Below are 16,859 nucleotides of genomic sequence, written 5' to 3'. Positions count from 1 at the left end.
TGTGCATATTGCTGCTTCTGCTGCGGTGATCTGTTCTAGGAATGGTTCCAAATGTTTTTATCATGGGGGAAAGTTGTCTCCCTTTTCCCTTTGTACTGCCCCTTCAATCCTGTAGCTTATGCATCTTTATTTGGCTGTAGAAGGCATTGCTGCCAAGTTTCAGGGCAATTCATTTCAGATTTCGGTGTAGCCTGTGAAACATCTGGAGGCACTTTTTCATTTCATTTCATTGCCAGTGAAGAGTTCAACCAGTGTAGGCTGAACTATCGTGTGCCCTGCATGGGTTTAGCACTGCATCAGGTGATTGAGCATGAGATGGCCATAATAGCTTTTAATAAAAACTTACTCTTTTTGGGGAGAGGGGGAGGAGTATACAAAACTTAGCTTCAGCAAAGCAATATGAATATGGGTCTAAAGTCACTAGTTGCCTTTTGAAAATCTATGCTTTAATGTTTCTCAGATTGCAGTCTTGCCTGTCAAGTTTAACTCTGATTTAAGATGTTGAAGTTCTCAGGAGATACAATGATTTACTTTAGAAAAAGGTTAATTCAAATGAAAACCACTTAATTTCTAGTGTACTTGTTCTAATGAAGTCAATGAGAAATCTACTGTATGGGGCAAGGTCTTCTGCACTGACAACTGCCTTATCTAAAAGGGAATGTACTTGAACATAGCTCAGATAAATTAGATTTTACAAACACTGTCTCATTTATTTATTTTTTTCCCAAATGTCAATTTTTCAGGAAGCATTTGCAGATGAGTCTGTAAAAGAGCTAAATTTCAAATACAACTTTTGAAATTAAGGTTGATCTTTTATTTTCTTTGGAAATCTGTCTTGCATTGCTTACAGAGTTGTGGTATGCTGACATGCTTCGCTCAGCTGTGAAAGCCTTGCATTTCTCCTTTAAATGCATAAGCCACGTGTTGGGTACCGTTATGAAGCAAAAGCCTTCAAAATGAGACTGTTACTGAGATTTCTATTTGCAATCTTGGGTGCTTCATGTTACTAAGAATAAAACAACAGGGTAAATATTGCTTTAAATAATTAATTGAGATGCTTTGAAGTATTCAGTGTCAATTTTCTCCAAGCTGAGATATATCAGTGAAAGCATACAGCTGAAAATGACAGTGGGGAAAACAGAGTTTGGGACGTGGAGGAGGAGACGCTGTTAGAAAGTTAAGGAGCTAAGACTGACTATGCGTGACAGAAAGCGAAAAGCTATATTCAGCAGAGTGCATGGAAAGGATCTCTTCAGTTGATCAGTCATGCTTCTGAAGAAATCAATTAATAACTGACTATTATCATGTCTAAGATGCAGTCAAGACTCTCGTATTTAGCTAGGATATGCCTGGAAACAAAGCCCCCACGTCTTTCAGAAAATGATGACTTCTTAATAGCCTGACCTTTAAAACAGAAACTGAGAAATATATTTGTTAAAGACTTCTGTATCTCTTTATTTCTACAAAAAAAAAAAAAAACCCCAGGTGTTTTCCACTATGTTACAAATTTCATAGATTCTCCAAAAAAAAAGTGTTAAACTTATGAATGAACAAGAATCATAATTAGAGTTACAGACTCCATCTGTTTGTAAATATCACAATAAAATTTTAAAGCAACACACTTTTAGGCAAGATTAGAAACAACTTCTGCTTAGGTTTAATTTTGTTTTCGGAAGTATCTAGTCCTTTATGCATTTAAACACATCACTTCAGAAGGGGAAAGGTTTCCAAATTTGTGTTTGTAAGCAAAAGTAGTCAGACTCTTGATAATAAATAGTTTGGTCTTCTCTATTTTAGTCAAAGAAAGCCATCTCTAGCTATGTCTGCAGCAGCTTTTACTAATACTTTGGCTCAGCCCCAGGAAGACTCATAGATTGTATTAGAAGATGTAAATATGATTAATCAGCTACAAGAAATAATTGAAAGTAACTGTCTGCAATAATGCAAGATTGAGGTATTTCGCCATGTGCCCCGGTGGCTTTTTCTGTACATGTTTATGAGACAGCCCATGGCTGCTGATCTCCTTACCTGCATGGCGCTTCCTTCTCTTCCAAAAAGACAGCGTGATTTAGATCGACAGTTTGCAGGCATTCTTCCTTTATGTTACCCTCTCTTCCTCTTTTCGCATCCTCTACAAAAGATTGAAAATCATCCAGAAAATAAATGCAAATTAGAAAAGAGGCTTGGTGACGTATCTTGGATGTTCTTTTTATGGTACTGGATATCATGTTCTACATGGATGCTATTGTCTGTGTGTATTCAGTCGTGCTTCAGTAGACATCTTTAATTCATGTTTTTCTTATCCTTTTAGAGGGTCGCTGAAAACCTTTGTTCATACAGTGCATCTATTACAGAAACAGACGGATCTAGGATCCTTGCCTGTGGCTGATGTATTATACAGGTTTGTAGTGACTTTTACATCCACTCTGAAAATGTGTAAGTGCATTTACAGATAAATATCTTTAAATGTGATTAAAAGGCTTTAGAGTTATTGAAAGGTCTAGAAAAGAACGAAATTTAGTCAATTGCAGAAGGAAAACATTAGAAAGTCAAATTTAAAACGATCTTCTAATTGTTTTTTGGGTGGTTTTTTTTTTTTAATTAAATATTGATGATTCCTTTAAGTGGCTTATCAACTCTGACAGAATAATTACTTAAAATATATCCTCATCTTAACATTTGGTTTAGCTATTTTTTGCTACCACTGTTCTCTATGCATCTTATTTTGTTTTCTGCTTAAAGGTTGTTGCTTTTAGAGGGAGGACCTGGATCACCCTCTTGTTTGCTCGGAGGAAAGCATATAGTGTCTTGGGGCTTCGAAGACATGTTACCTGCGCCTGATGCCAACAGTAGTTCCAGCAGTGAAAATAAAGGTGGATTATTTCATGGCTGTCAGTATTAGTAGGGGAGGAGAAGATGCTTTTTGCAGAGATAAGTGTTTAAAAAATAATGTAAAGCTTTAGAGTGGGAAAGGATTTCTCCTTTTCTGTTGGAAGTAATGTAAAAGCAAGTACAGTACATATCAAGTAATTGAAAGGTGAAGCGTTTAGAAGGAACATCTGGAAAGAAAGTTGGGCTTCACAGGAGTATCTCGAAGCCTCATCTGTAGTGAGTTGGAGGGTATCAACTGTCTGGGCACTTTATGGTCTTAGTACATTCAAAACTGAAATTTTGAAAGCAAGGACCTAATTTACAGGAATATTAAATGGTTTTCATTGTTTGGCTTGTCATACATACTGTCATTAGGCTAATCTGACTAGATATGTACGTGATTTGTTTGCTTTTTTGAAAGCCGATTTGGGAATCAGATCGAAAAAAGTATCTTTTATATTAAGATTAAGAGGGTAAATTCTAAGTCTGATGTGTTAATGATAGTATGGCATATAATTTTTTTTAAATGCAAGATAATAGGATTCAGAAAAGTGTTGCTTTTTGGTTGCTGAAGACCAGATTATATATTAAATCATCTGGTAATCAGGTTGGAGGAAGCCATCAAAAGCAGTAGGTACAGTGACCCTCCCTGACTTCAGTGGGAATTTTGCAGAGGTCAAACTAAGTTTGAGTATTGTCCAGTTGTTAGTGTTTCAGTAAGCAGGTTTTGTTTTTTTTTTTTCTCCTGTGCAGTATCACTGTGTTCAGCAGCTATCATTAGCAGAGCGTGTTTATTTTTAAAGTACAAGTTCATTGCTTTTTTTTTTTTTTTTCCCCCTTTTCCTTTTGTACTTTTGTTTCTCTCCAGTCTGGTTTGTAAGGGGTTGTTTTTATGCTTGCTTTTTTTTTACGGCTTTATTTACTTACTATTTTTGCACTAAATGAGAAAGTTCACATTGCTCTAGAAATACTAGTTCAAGCTTTGATGACACCTCCTTAAGCTTAATGCACGCCATAGGAATTTACAAATCTGAGTTGTCATTTTAGGCTATCTGCAAATTTAATGACGACGTTATATTTTGAAGAGATTTTCTTGCTATGAGAGTGACTATATATATATATATATATTTTTTTTTTTTTTTTTTTTCTCTAACTGACTGTTCAGATCCTGTGACTTAAATAGATGGACTGGGCTGTTTATTGACATCCCTGTTACAGTGCTTTGCCTTGTGTGTCCCATCTTGATTGTTAATAATTACTACTTTGTAAGTGACAAAGCTACGTTTGAAATACATTTCGTCTTAATTTAACAGTGTTCAGAGGTGGAAGGGTCTGCTTACTGGCTTTAAGAGAAGCACAGAGTTGTAGCAGAGATTAGATCAAGGCTCAGTATTAGATTATTCTTTTCCCACGAGCAGTATGTTATACCAGCAGTCCTGAGCAGAAAGGCTTGCGTAGTCATAAGCCTTTCTTGTATTTTATCTTGCTGCCAGTTCTGAGTTCTGAACGGCATTACCTGTTGCAGAAACAGAAGAGAATGGTCCTCTGCTCCTTTGCGTCATTCGGAAGGCATTTAATAGCAAATATTCAAGTTGTTTTGTATTTCAGTAAAGCAGTTTTCCACTTGAAATGAGCTTGGTTGAATAGCCTTGTTTTCCTAAGCGTGGTTGGGTATGCTAGTCTAGTTCCTACTGTATTTATAGTTTTGAATAGTGTGCAGAAAAAGCCAGTTCAAACTCACTGGGTTGTTTGTTGGGTTTTTGTTTACAGCAGCTTGGGCTGTATTACCCGAAGACAGGTCTTTAGCACTCAAATAAGAACACAAAACGAAAGAAATTATTCAGAAATAGGCAATGTACATTGGAATCATGGAAGAATGGCACTAATGTCATGTATTGCCTCAAAAAAAAAAAGAAGCTGAGTGACTAGCACCTAATTCTTGTTAAGTTTATTTGGTAATAACAGGAGATTTAAATAGCCCTGATGTTCTTGTGAGTGAGTTAGACATAATCTGAGCATGTCCATAAGGCTCAAAAGAAATGTGAAGAAACTACTGTAAAAAGAATGGACTTTGGCTGTGTTACCGTAGCTCTTAGAATAAGGAATAATAAATTCAGTATTAAAAAAATAATTCTGACCCATGGGTAATGACCCGTCAGGAGCATCTGTTGGTTTTCAGTTGCTGTGGTGGTTACCGCAGAAGCGTAACGACCATGGAGAATTTCCAGTATTGTGTGTTACAGAGGTCTCTGCTCTATTCTTTCTCCCTGGTTCAGATGCAGACTTAGGGCGCTGTCTTGCAGCAGATGGGCTCTATCTTTATACAACTAATTCAGTGGGCAGAGGAATAAGCAAATTAGGATCTGGATTACATGGTACTTTGCGGTAAGTGACAGTTGAATATTTGCTATTCTGCAGATCTGTTTTTTTTTAAAAAGTTATTATTTTGGTAAACCTCTCAGACTAGAGCATATTTTCATTAAATGCTATTTTAATGTTTTGGTTTTTTCATCTGAAATTTTTCTTGAGTATGTTTTCTCTAGAATTGTAGAATAATTTAGGTTGAAAGGGGTCTTTGGAGGGCGTTTTGTCCAACCTCTTGCAAAGAGGTATACTAGCAGAATAGCTAGTATTTTATGGTTGGTTGGTTTGTTTTATGTATAGTAAGTTGCTTTATTCTTTGCTGAGAAGGATATACTATAGACTGGTTTTGAGACCTTTTAATTTATAGTTGTACAATTGCTGAATTTGTAAGTATTTTTTTTCTAATTATGTCATTCATTATATAAATGATCACTGTAGGTGTGACTCACTGCACCCTCTTGCTTCTTTGTTGCTTGGAAGTCAGGAGTCTTTTATGGTAGAAACTGCTGCCTTACACTGACTTGAACTTAAGTTCAGTCAAAGTTCAAGAATGTGGTTGTGATTTGTTAGAAAAATGAAAAAGTAGCCCAGGGTTTTAAAGAGTTTTAATATACTGCTTTTTTTTTTTTGCCAGAGGCTTTGTGTACTGCCGTAATGAGGAGCTGGAGACTGGGTGGGTTGCTTTTGGCAACGGCAAACTTCTTCATCGGCCTGTCTCTTTTGATAACAAACCTCACTCCCTTTTCCAGGTTGTGGATCAGCATACCCTTCAGGTAAAAGGAATAGTTCATTGCAAGGTTATAGTAGAGTAGGAAAGCGTTCTTAATTAATAGCTATCATTTCTAGCTTTAATTAGTTTTGTTCTTGAAGTTTGTTCTTTTTACTTCATGAAGCTGCCTTTTTATAAACCCCGTTGAAAGCATTGCATGAGAGAACTTGTAAGTTATGTTGTAGATGTTACCCTGTTTCTGTGTGTTAGTGTGTGTGTGTGTGTATGCACACACATGTACATATACAGACTTAGGCTGTCCTATATTAGGATAGTATTGTAAGAGCTAGAATGTAGCATGATCACATTGATAAAAAGTCAAACAATAGCAAAATGGACTTTGACTGAAACTGAAAACATAATCTTCCTGAACAGCTCATTGTTATTCTCCTGTAGCAAAATTCAGGTATTGTTTCTGATCTAGTTGTGTTTTGTAGATAAACAGCTATCATCCTCTGTGAAAATGGATAGTTTGTTTACTTTGGGTTTTTTCCTGCCATGGTTTTAAGGATGGATATGCACATTTATGTCCACTATGTTTCCTGAAACTGAGAATGTTTGGATTCCCCTTTTCTTCCAAAGTTTCAAGTAATGTTTCAGAGAAGTTGCAGAAAATAGATAACTCTTTAGCATGTGTATTTTCCTTATGGTACTATGAGTACGCTCTCAATCATTAGAGAGGAGATGATCCTTTTATTTTTAGGTATGTTAAATGTTTAGATATTTAAGCCCTTTCATATGCAGTAGATCCATTTGGCAAGCATTAGAGAACAGCTCTTCATAACAGATAAATGGAATAGTACTATTATGTCCAATAATAAACCTCTTATGGACTAACTGCACTTGATCTTTATTTATTTATTAAGTACACTGTTAATACTCATAAGAACAGACTTCAAAATAAGAACTGTTAAGATGCTCTCCTTCTCGTAGGTTTGTCAAATAATCCCAATGCCAGTAAATCACTTCCCAGTTGGCAGTACTATGACTACCGTGCATCTTTCTTCAGATGGTACATATTTCTACTGGATTTGGTCTCCTGCAAGCCTCAATGAGAAAACACCAAAAGGCCACTCTGTCTTTATGGATGTTTTTGAACTTATAGTAAGCAAATTACGTGTTTTCTATGACTCTGGAGTTGGTAGCATGAGTGCTGCTTAATTAAATATTAGCATTTTCAAGTCCACCTACTAGGTTTAAATATCGATATGTGTAATCTGCATAGCAGTTTGCGATGTGTTTATAAAATAACTTTTAACAGAACAGAAGGTGTATTGTTCAGTTCTGTCTTCAGAGGACATACGACTATCGTACTCCAGCAGTATGAATTGTCTTGTCACGTAAAACATATTTTATTATAAATAGCAATTAAGTTTTATGCTGGGACAGTAATTCAGTGTGTTAGAATTTAAAGCATTGTTTTCTGTGGATCTGCTTCATTTTGTTAAAAGCCAATCAGGTCTCACAAGTGAAAAGTGCAATTGTTTTGCCTACACTGCATTTTATAGCCTAACGTGGAAGTGAAACCTCATTAAGAATACAAGGAGGTTAAAATATTAAAAGTAGAGTTCTGTAAATAAGCTTAAGACAAGTAGTTCTGTCTTTGAGGACAGAAAAAATAGGAGATATTGTATTGAACCACAAAGTCACGAACAAAACAAATACTCATCTGTCTAGCTTTTATAACACTTTTTTGGTAAGAAATTCTGCCAGCAGGGTTTAGGTTTAAGTTTGTGTCCCTACTTGGTACATGGTATTGTTCAGTCTTACTGTTCAGTTAAGGGAATCTCTCTCCTATGGATTACAATATCTAAAAATGTTGGTTTTCTCCATTTTAATAGGTTGAAAATGGTGTATGTATAGCAAATCCTCTACAGGAACGAATTATATTAATGAGAAAAGAGGGTGAATCTGCAAAGAGCATAAACGAGATGCTTCTGAGCAGGCTGTCTAGGTACAGAGCCTCCCCGTCAGCAACACTGGCTGCTCTCACTGGCTCCACCATCTCCAATACGTTGAAAGAGGACCAAGCAGGTCAGAGGGTTTTACTGACTCTCAGTAATTTTTCATTACTTGTTTCTTAACACATTTCTTTTCACAAGTTGAATGTTATGAATTGGAAGTGATTTTGCTTATTTGAGGTAATTTGAACAATGTTTGGGTTTTCTTTTATGGTCTTGCTGAAACTACCCAAGTTAATTAGGGAATTTTGAATGAACAGCCCTGATGGCTTTCGGGATGATCTGGAGCTTTGTAAGGTTTGTCTTAAGATAAGATTTTATTCAGTTTATCCTGAATTACTTCTCATCTTCCTTCATATGTACATGAGTGTTCTTTCTTCAATTTTAAACAACTACAGGTATTTCCATAAAACTAAATTATACAGGAAATAGATATGCTTACAGGGAAATTGGCAAAGAGTTAGCTTGAAGAGCTATTTTCAAGGCTGTGTTTTGCCAGTTAACATCTAGAGTGCTACGGAAGAAGAAGAAGAAGTGGTTATTCTTGGAGAATTCTTTAGTCAGTGCTCAGAAAAGTGTTGATCAGCTGTGGCAGGAGCGAGATCATTATGACTGTATATGTTTCGTGTGGAGCAGGAGAACTTAAAATAGTAAATGCGTAGTGAATCTCAAATGATCTCTTTATGTTAAAAGATTGTTTGACTCTAAGATACTGCTTTCAATATGTTTATCACCATACAGTTCTGAAAACAGTTTTGTTTAATTTTAGGCTCCTGGTTTGGAAACTAGAGACTGCTGTCTTTCTTTTTGTTTTAATTTTTTTTTTTTTTAATTTTTAAGTTGTCTCTGTAGTTAAATAACCTGTGAAACTGTTTGTGTCCTCCTGGGGACTGGTGCTGAATGTGTGGGATTATGAGGTGGCCCCTCTGTATGACTTCTTAATATAACTTCTAAATGCTGCAAAATGTAGCTTGAATTAATTTCCACGTTGATTTATTTAAAGCCCTAAGTAGAAATCTGCCTTGTTTGCTGCCTGTTATGATGAGGTTTCAATGTTATGAAGAAATGCATGTTTGTGTTATCTTTTTCTGTTTAATATTTCAGCTGCCAACACTAGCTGTGGGCTGCCACTGAAGATGTTAAGGAAGACTCCCATATACACATGTGGAACGTACTTGGTGATGTTGGTCCCACCCCCAGGTGGATCAGGCAGTTCTGCAACACGCTCACTTTTTGGAGGAACAAGTGCTTTGTCATCTTTAAAAAGTAAGTTGGATACATCTATGGCAGATTTTAAGTCCTTGTATGGTGGATTGACCCTGGCTGGATGCCCGGTGCCCACCAAAGCCGCTCTATCACTCCTCTCCTCAGCTGAACAGGGGAGAGAAAATGTCATGAAAGGTTTGTGGGTCAGGATAAGGACAGGGAGAGACCATTCATCAATTACTGTCGTGGGCAAAACAGGTTTGACTTAAGGAAATTAGTTTAACTTCTTTATTGCCAACCAAATCAGGGTAGGATAATGAGAAATAAAACTAAATCTTAAAACACCTTCTCCCCCACCCCTCCCTTCCTTCCGGGCTTAACTTCACTCCTAATTTCTCTACCTACTCCTCTCCAGCAGCGCAGGGGACAGGGAATAGGGGTTGTGGTCAGTTCATCACATGTTGTCTCTGCTGCTCCTTTCCCATGGGTCCACAGGTCCTGCCAGGACCCTGCTGCAGCACAGACTTCCCGTGGGGTCACAGCCTCCTTCAGGCATCCGCCTGACCCGGTGTGGGGTCCTCCACGGGCTGCAGGTGGATCTCTGCTCCTCCACAGGCCTCCATGGGCTGCAAGGGGACCCACCATTGTCTGCACCACGAGCTGCAGGGCAATCTCTGCTCCAGCACCTGGAGCACCTCCTCCCTCTCCTTCTTCACTGGCCTCGGTGTCTGCAGAGTTGTTCCTCTCACGTGTCCTCTCTCCGCTGCTGCTTTCCCCAGCAGTCTTTTCCCTTTTTAAGTATGTTACTGCAGAGGCGCTACTGCCATTCCTGATCAGGTTGGCCTTGGCCAGCGGCATGTCCATCTTGGAGCCAGTTGGCATTGGCTCTGTAGGACATGGGGGAGGCTTCTAGGAGATTCCTACAGAAGCCACCCCTGTAGCCCTCCCCTGCTACCAAAACCTTGCCACACAAACCCAATACACTTTGGTTTTCTGAAATACAATAAACTTTTCTCAGAAATTTGTTTGTAACTTTTTTTTTTGTGTAGTTCTTGCTTCAAGCTTGGTGTTCAATATTTCGGATGGGCAGTTCACAAGCCGAGCAGATCTCATTGATGCTGCGGGAAGTTCACTTGGACGTGGTGCTCTAGTTCCAGGACTTGGTAAGAAGTAGATCTCTTTTCTGGGAATATTTCAGAACTAGATGTATCCAACCCTTAGATCCTAAATAATCTATCTGGATTTTAATTTGCAGTAAGCAACTCTGCAGTTGGTGAGGTTTCATGTCTATGGTGAAATTTTGTAAATTTCAGAATTCCCTGAAGGAATTTCCAGTATCTTGCTTTTGCAGTTTCAGCTGCACAGAAGTTCAAGAAAAGTGTTTTCTGTAGCAGAAAATAATCTTGAAAGAAGTCTGATTTTTATACCCTGCTTACGCTCTAAGGTGCTACAAAGTCCTGAGTATCTTACCGTTATATTTGAAAACACATGAATGCATCTTAGCTGGAAAGATGTTGTAGGAATTTGTGACTTCCCTATTGCTTTATGACTGAAATTTCATGAGTTTTTTTCTTCAGGTTGTTTTTTTTTTTTTTTTTTTAACCTGCTTGGTATGGTAAAATAGTCTTTTGAACAGTGTCTGTGCTATTTAAACACTGCATATCATTGTTAGCATTTTAATAAGCAATGTTTTTATGTTGCTGAAGAAATAACCTATTTCTTAAAAATATTTGAGATAAGAAGTTTAAAATAATATTCTAGCATGCATGGATAGGTATAATTGTATGTTAACTTCTGGAGATTTACCTCAGTCATTTGAAACATGTAGACAAACAAGTTATTTTTTAACTTTTTAAGTATGGTAAATGCCTCTGCCGTAGAACAGTCATGCCTATGATCCACTCATCCCTTTGCTTTTGCTGTTTTGGACCTGCTTGTGTTTGTAGGCTTTAACCTTTTCAGGAGATGAGTGTTAAGCTTAGGATTTTTTTTTTAACAATTAGACTATGCAAACTCTGAGCTTTATTTAAGCTGTTATTTTTTTTTTTTTTTTACAACAAGGCCTTTAAAACAAGTTCTAATGTGCTTAATTGTCAATAGCTGTATTAAAATGCATTTGAAACTTCCCCCTTCTACTTCTTTTAGAAGTTAACTGGTATCTGATGTCAGATTCATCTATTTTTAGTTTGTGCACCGTGGCAGTGTGTGATAAGTTTGTGGTGGAATGCTATATGTTACGTACTTACACTTATAAATAGTGAGCACTGAAGTATTTACCTGAAGCAGATACTGTTGACATTTATTTGAAACATTAAAAGGGATGTGCATTTACTTCTTTCCTTTGTTAAGAAATCTTTTTAATGTTTTTCATCCCAATGCATTGTTTAAAAAATTGCTGTCAGGTGACGGAGAACTTTTAGAGCAAGTAATTTGGATTTATATCTGCTATAAAAATACTTTTGTCTGGTTTCCTAATAAACGTTCTAAAAGTGAACGTGTAAAATATTTTCCTTTTCTTAGGTGCTTGTTACGATACTATGAATAACATGATATGGACATGCTCGAATGATTATGTTGATCAGTGGTGTAACCCCGGGAACCAGGCTTTCCATTGTGTCTGTCAGAGACTGGGAGTGAGTCATGTAATTACGGAGCCCAAAGGTGAGGGAAACCTACAAGTCAGCATTTTATGTAAAGTGGAAGTGAAATGTATGATTATCATAGAATAAATAGGCAGAAACCACCTTCTGAGACTTTCTAGTAGAAGTTGAGTTCATTCTTGAAAAGTGGTTTAGAAATGTTGGTCGTGGTTTTTATCTTACTTTAAAAAAAGCGAGACGTGTTTGGAAGTTTCCAGATTCTTGCTACCTTTAGCACATTTAAAAAAGTGATGTGGGTAATTCTTTTGTTTATCATGTGGGCACTCGTCCTGAAGTTAGAGATGATGATGATATATTGCATTGTTAGAAGCAAATGCTAATGCTATAGTCTATAAACAGTGTTTCTTCTTCTAGGGGATGCAACAACCACAAATGAGGTTATTAACCAGTTACTGCACCATGTTGGTGCTATGTGTATCCACCAACTCAACCTGCTTGCAGCCAGCAACAATCTTCCCATAACAAATTTTTTGGGCAAACAGCATCCGATTGAAGCACATCACCTCAGCAGCATTTGTGACATTATGGAGAAAGCTATGGTGAATGGAGATACTTGTATAATACGCTGCATCCTTGTTGTCTTTCAGGTACAAGAGATCTTAAATGTACTTTACAATAAACACTAAAAAAAAAGTTATTGTAGAATACAGACAACCACTGATTTTATTAGGGTAGTTTTTTTTCCATTGCATTAAATTTAATGGAGATTGACTTAGCAGTGGCTTTGCGGTATCTTATACACCAATTTAAGAGTCCTAATTTGAATGTACATGTAATTGCCACCTTTACAGATTAAAATAAAATCCAGAGGGGTTACTACCTTATTTCTTTCTTTTTTTTTTTTTTTTTTTTTTCTTCTTTTTTTTTGATCCAAAGTCAGTTTCTGGCTCTGAGATTTCTAGTGACCTAGACAAATAGTTTGAGAAACTGACTGCAGAAAAAAAAGTTAATGTGAACAATGTTTAAGTGTTTAATATTGTTGTGTTTTATTTTTCTTAGGTGGTTTTTAAATTTTTCTTCAGCCCACAAACTGAAAGAAACAGAGATATTGTTAGAAGGTCTGGCCTGTTACTTTGGCAGTTACTGATGGCACCAAGGGATCAGATTTGCTCTGAGATTCAGAAGGAGGTTTGCCTAGCTATTAGGTAAATATCTGTTTTGTCAAATTAAACTTCACTTAGATTTTAGATTATTTGAAAAATGTTTTAACAGGTGAACATTCAGATTGTTTTCAGCGGTTTAATTTTGAATTAATATAATAAAATTTTGGTCAATGTAGTATGATAAAATTATTACGATTTATATCTGTGGAAGAAGGGAAATGCAATGTGTTTTGTCATGATGATAGTGGAATAACAGTAATTACTTTCTGTGCTGCTTCTCATTTGTTGCTTTTTGTTTTCTTTAGGGTTTTTAATGTTTATTATAATACAGCTGCTAAATTCAAGCAAAGTTTTCTGCATTTCCGTGATGACTAGAATGACTTCCATGCTTAGCTTACATAGTTTATTGGTGTTCTGGAACAGGCAAAGCTAATGCTGTCAGCTGTTACACCAGTGTTTCAGGTGACAATACTGAAATTCTCCTGAAGAAAAGGAATGGAAGGGGAAGCAGAATGAATAACACTTGAGGAATGCCGTAATATTGAAGGCCCAGGGAGAAACAGGGCAGGGTAGTAAAACTGTCTTGAGAAAGTCAGGTTTATGTTTAGGAAACAGGAATCTATTTTGGTAGAAGCATGGACGTTATGTCTCTGGGCTGGTACACCGGGTCGTCAAACAGCGAAGCAGGATGGTTGCTTTAGCTCCACATCGCATTAGCTACTGCATCCCTTGAACCTGATGCTGTGTAATTTCCTTTCTCCTGCTTGTCAAAATAGCAGAATGACTACAGGGAAGCGAGAAGAAAGTGTGATTGTGTATCACAAAAACAAGATAATGTAAATCTCAAGGACAAGGAATGCTGTCTCAAATGTCCTGAGTACCAACTTCCTACTTTCAAGTGGGAAGTGCTCCAGGGGTTAAGAACAAAATCTTCTGAAGATCAACCTGCAATTTTTTTGTGCGTGAATCACGACATTCCAAACTTTGGTGGCTTTATGCAGCTCTGTGAATGAAGAATAGCATATATTTAGTATGATTTTCTAGCATTTTTAGAGTCCTGCTTTTCAACAGGGAAAAGTGTATCCTGTCAACCGTGTGGACAGCCAGCTGCATTTTTCCCTTGGTTAGCCCGATGTCCTCCCATGACTTGTTAAAAAAAAAAAAAAAATCAGAGGTGAAAATTAGGTAATATCTTGTTCCTCCTGTTTTCTCATAGGGGGATTCTGATACAAATGGAAACTTCAAACCTAGCTTGCAATGTGTGATAACTTTTTTTCCTGATGTTTGTATCCCAAGTTGGTCAGCATGAGCCAGAGGGAGGGAAGCTGCTGTAATCTCTGCTCTCAGTGTGCAACTGAAAAACGTACCAGTTTTCTTTTCTGTAAAAGTGTTATTGAAAAAGAAAAGGGAAAAGGAAAAGAAGAAAAAGTCTGCATAACAGTTTCGACACTTCAGACAGTCACGAAGTACTCCTTTTAAGTTAGTGATCATCTATCTTGATGTGGTAATTCATGTAGAAGGGACAAAGCTCATCACAGGTTAGAGGGGAAAATATCTCCACGAGGGCTATTTGTGGGTAGTGGTGTTTTGGAAATGCTAGTTCTAAAGTCTTCTGCTTAGCTCAAACTAAGACTTCTATAAGGAGCCAGTCTTTAATATAAAACTGTAACAGTAGTGACTTCTTGTGTTTTTCGTTGTTCTTATCACAGATAAGCCACAACTCTTACTCCATCACCAGAGTCGTTTGGGTCATTCTCTAAGCCCTCTTCCATTTTTTCTGACATCTGTCTGTTAATGGAAAAAACAATTGTGCTGTCATATATACAAGTGATTAATGTGGAGTTTCTCTTGAAGAAGATTTGGGACTCAAACAGTAAAATGTAGTTGATTACAAGAGATTTCTGGAGAAACAACTGCTTATTTTGTGACTAATAGAAATGTTAAAATATGGAGGATGCCTTTCTAAGTTGGAAGAAGCTAAGAAGCTATTACAAGCTATTCTAAGTGTTGTATCAGATATTAAGCTGAGATTCTGTGATGCCATTTTTCACGTGTCCATTGAAATTATTTTATTCAGTTTTAAATATGTTAAGTAATACATGTTTTTATTTTTTCTTTAGCTCTGGCTTAAATATCCTATATCCTGGAGAAGCAGAAATCAATAATTTATTGAAATTGGTCTTGACTGAAGGTAAGAATGTCTTACTGACATTCGAGTGTGTTTTTTTGTAATTGAAAACAAAAAGTGAAAATGCTCCTCGACCTCTGGAGGGAGAACAGTTCAGAATACTGAGCGCTAGTCTGCTTTAAATGCATCCTATTCTAGGAAATTACAGAATGCTTCAAATTCTGAAGCTCCCTTCTGAATGGCTACGTGGTCAGGCATATGTTAGGTGTAGAAAAGGAAGATTTGTCTCAATCTGCAGCTGTTTGAAATGGAAAAGGATTGGAGTTCTCTTTTGTCACTGTTAATAATGTTTCTTGTCCAGACTGTGTTTTAGAACACAGAACCTAGTCAGCGGTTAGCATTACCCGTGGCGATTACACCGTAACCAGAGGTAATTTTAGTCCTTAGTGAAAGACTAACAATCTACTTGCATTCACCATGAAACGGGAGTCTGGACTTGGAAGCAGTTGATGCGCAGTAATTTGTTACTTCATAGGAACAGCTTCATGCGTCAGAGTCTTTGGAATTTGAAACAGTGCTATGTGCAGAGTAAGTTTTACCAGTCTGTAATATCAACAGGGACTAGGGTTACACTGTAAATACAGTAATTTCTGAGAAGTACCATATATTAAGCAAGATATCTGAGGAAATAAAAGTAAATTAATTCTGTAAAATGCTGTGTTGCAAAAATTTTTGCGTTCTGTTTTAGGAGAGAGGAATAGTGGTCTCTCTCAACTTCGTGACGTTATCCTGACTAATTTAGCTGAGCAGCTTCAGAACAACAGGTTTGGAAGTGAAGATGATGAACATTATAGGTAAAATGCAAGAATATGCTCCCTCTCCTCCCCATTTATAATGTATGGTTGTTATTTGCTATAGGTAAACTTGCATAAAATTGCACTGAAATTGCTTCTTATCTTGCTGGCAGGACAAGGGAGGAGTTTGACATTTTAGGGGAAGCTTGGAGACTTCTGTGGGGTTTTTTTGTTTGATTTGGTTTGGTTTTTTAGGAGTCATTAGAAGTCATAGTTTTATATCAGTGCAGTGTAGGAAATGACTGGTAATTTATTGCATTGATTGTTGTTAAACATCTCAGGCTAGGGTTTTTTGAGTCAATCTCTGAAATTGAACAGATATTTGTTTTGATTCCACATAATTTGTGATACAGCTTGCAGAGATGTTTGAGCTAAGCTATACAAAATACACCATAGTTAAACTATTAACATTTTACATCTTTCTTGCATTTTTTGAAGACTAAATGATGAGCTGTTGCACTACATTCTCAAGATTGTTGTCCGAGAATCTTGTGTCTTAATCACCAAGTGCCAAACTGTATCTAAAGATGATTTTCAAAGGCTTCTTTCAACTGTGCCTGTAAGTAAAACTTATTTTAATAAAAGTATTTTGCTTTTGTCTTCTGTCCCTCCTTAAATCCATCATCTTCACTGAGTATATAGAGGTGAAACTTTTATAGCTGTGTGTCTTAACAAATACAGGAAAAGAATGTCTTTTGTTTATGCTGTGCAGGGCAGGAAGAAACAATTTCTTACAGCAAAGTAAATCATACAGTAATGCTAAACCAGGTTTCTATGTGGATATATTTTCCAATTGCTCTGGTAGCTGTTTCAATTTAAAGGAAGTTTGTGTTTTTCAATCTTCAAAGCATTGTGACAACTTAAAAAACAAACTAAACTTTTTCTACAGTTGTGTATAATGATTCATACAAGCAGAAAGGATTGCCATTTACAGACAAAAATG

General features: G+C 36.8%; 1 protein-coding gene across 3 annotated transcripts in view; it reads left to right on the top strand.

The window, feature by feature from the left end:
- Positions 1 to 16,859, top strand: part of HECTD4 (HECT domain E3 ubiquitin protein ligase 4) — a 75,155-nt gene that overhangs the window by 12,678 nt on the left and 45,618 nt on the right. For all 3 annotated transcript variants that reach the window (XR_015260489.1, XM_086761907.1, XM_086761906.1), the window contains exons 3-16: positions 2,312 to 2,401; positions 2,743 to 2,873; positions 5,148 to 5,256; positions 5,870 to 6,008; positions 6,938 to 7,108; positions 7,846 to 8,038; positions 9,070 to 9,231; positions 10,221 to 10,334; positions 11,692 to 11,832; positions 12,186 to 12,418; positions 12,831 to 12,976; positions 15,055 to 15,125; positions 15,811 to 15,916; positions 16,355 to 16,475. Coding sequence is in view for 2 of the 3 variants with exons in the window: in XM_086761907.1 (XP_086618033.1) it covers positions 2,312 to 2,401; positions 2,743 to 2,873; positions 5,148 to 5,256; positions 5,870 to 6,008; positions 6,938 to 7,108; positions 7,846 to 8,038; positions 9,070 to 9,231; positions 10,221 to 10,334; positions 11,692 to 11,832; positions 12,186 to 12,418; positions 12,831 to 12,976; positions 15,055 to 15,125; positions 15,811 to 15,916; positions 16,355 to 16,475 (1,927 nt within the window). In the remaining variant the exon portion in view is untranslated. The remainder of the gene's footprint in view (positions 1 to 2,311; positions 2,402 to 2,742; positions 2,874 to 5,147; positions 5,257 to 5,869; positions 6,009 to 6,937; positions 7,109 to 7,845; positions 8,039 to 9,069; positions 9,232 to 10,220; positions 10,335 to 11,691; positions 11,833 to 12,185; positions 12,419 to 12,830; positions 12,977 to 15,054; positions 15,126 to 15,810; positions 15,917 to 16,354; positions 16,476 to 16,859) is intronic.

Source organism: Chlamydotis macqueenii, chromosome 17, assembly GCF_036417535.1.
Source record: "Chlamydotis macqueenii isolate bChlMac1 chromosome 17, bChlMac1.mat, whole genome shotgun sequence".
Taxonomy (NCBI): domain Eukaryota; kingdom Metazoa; phylum Chordata; class Aves; order Otidiformes; family Otididae; genus Chlamydotis; species Chlamydotis macqueenii.
This window is presented reverse-complemented; position numbering and strand designations above follow the sequence as displayed.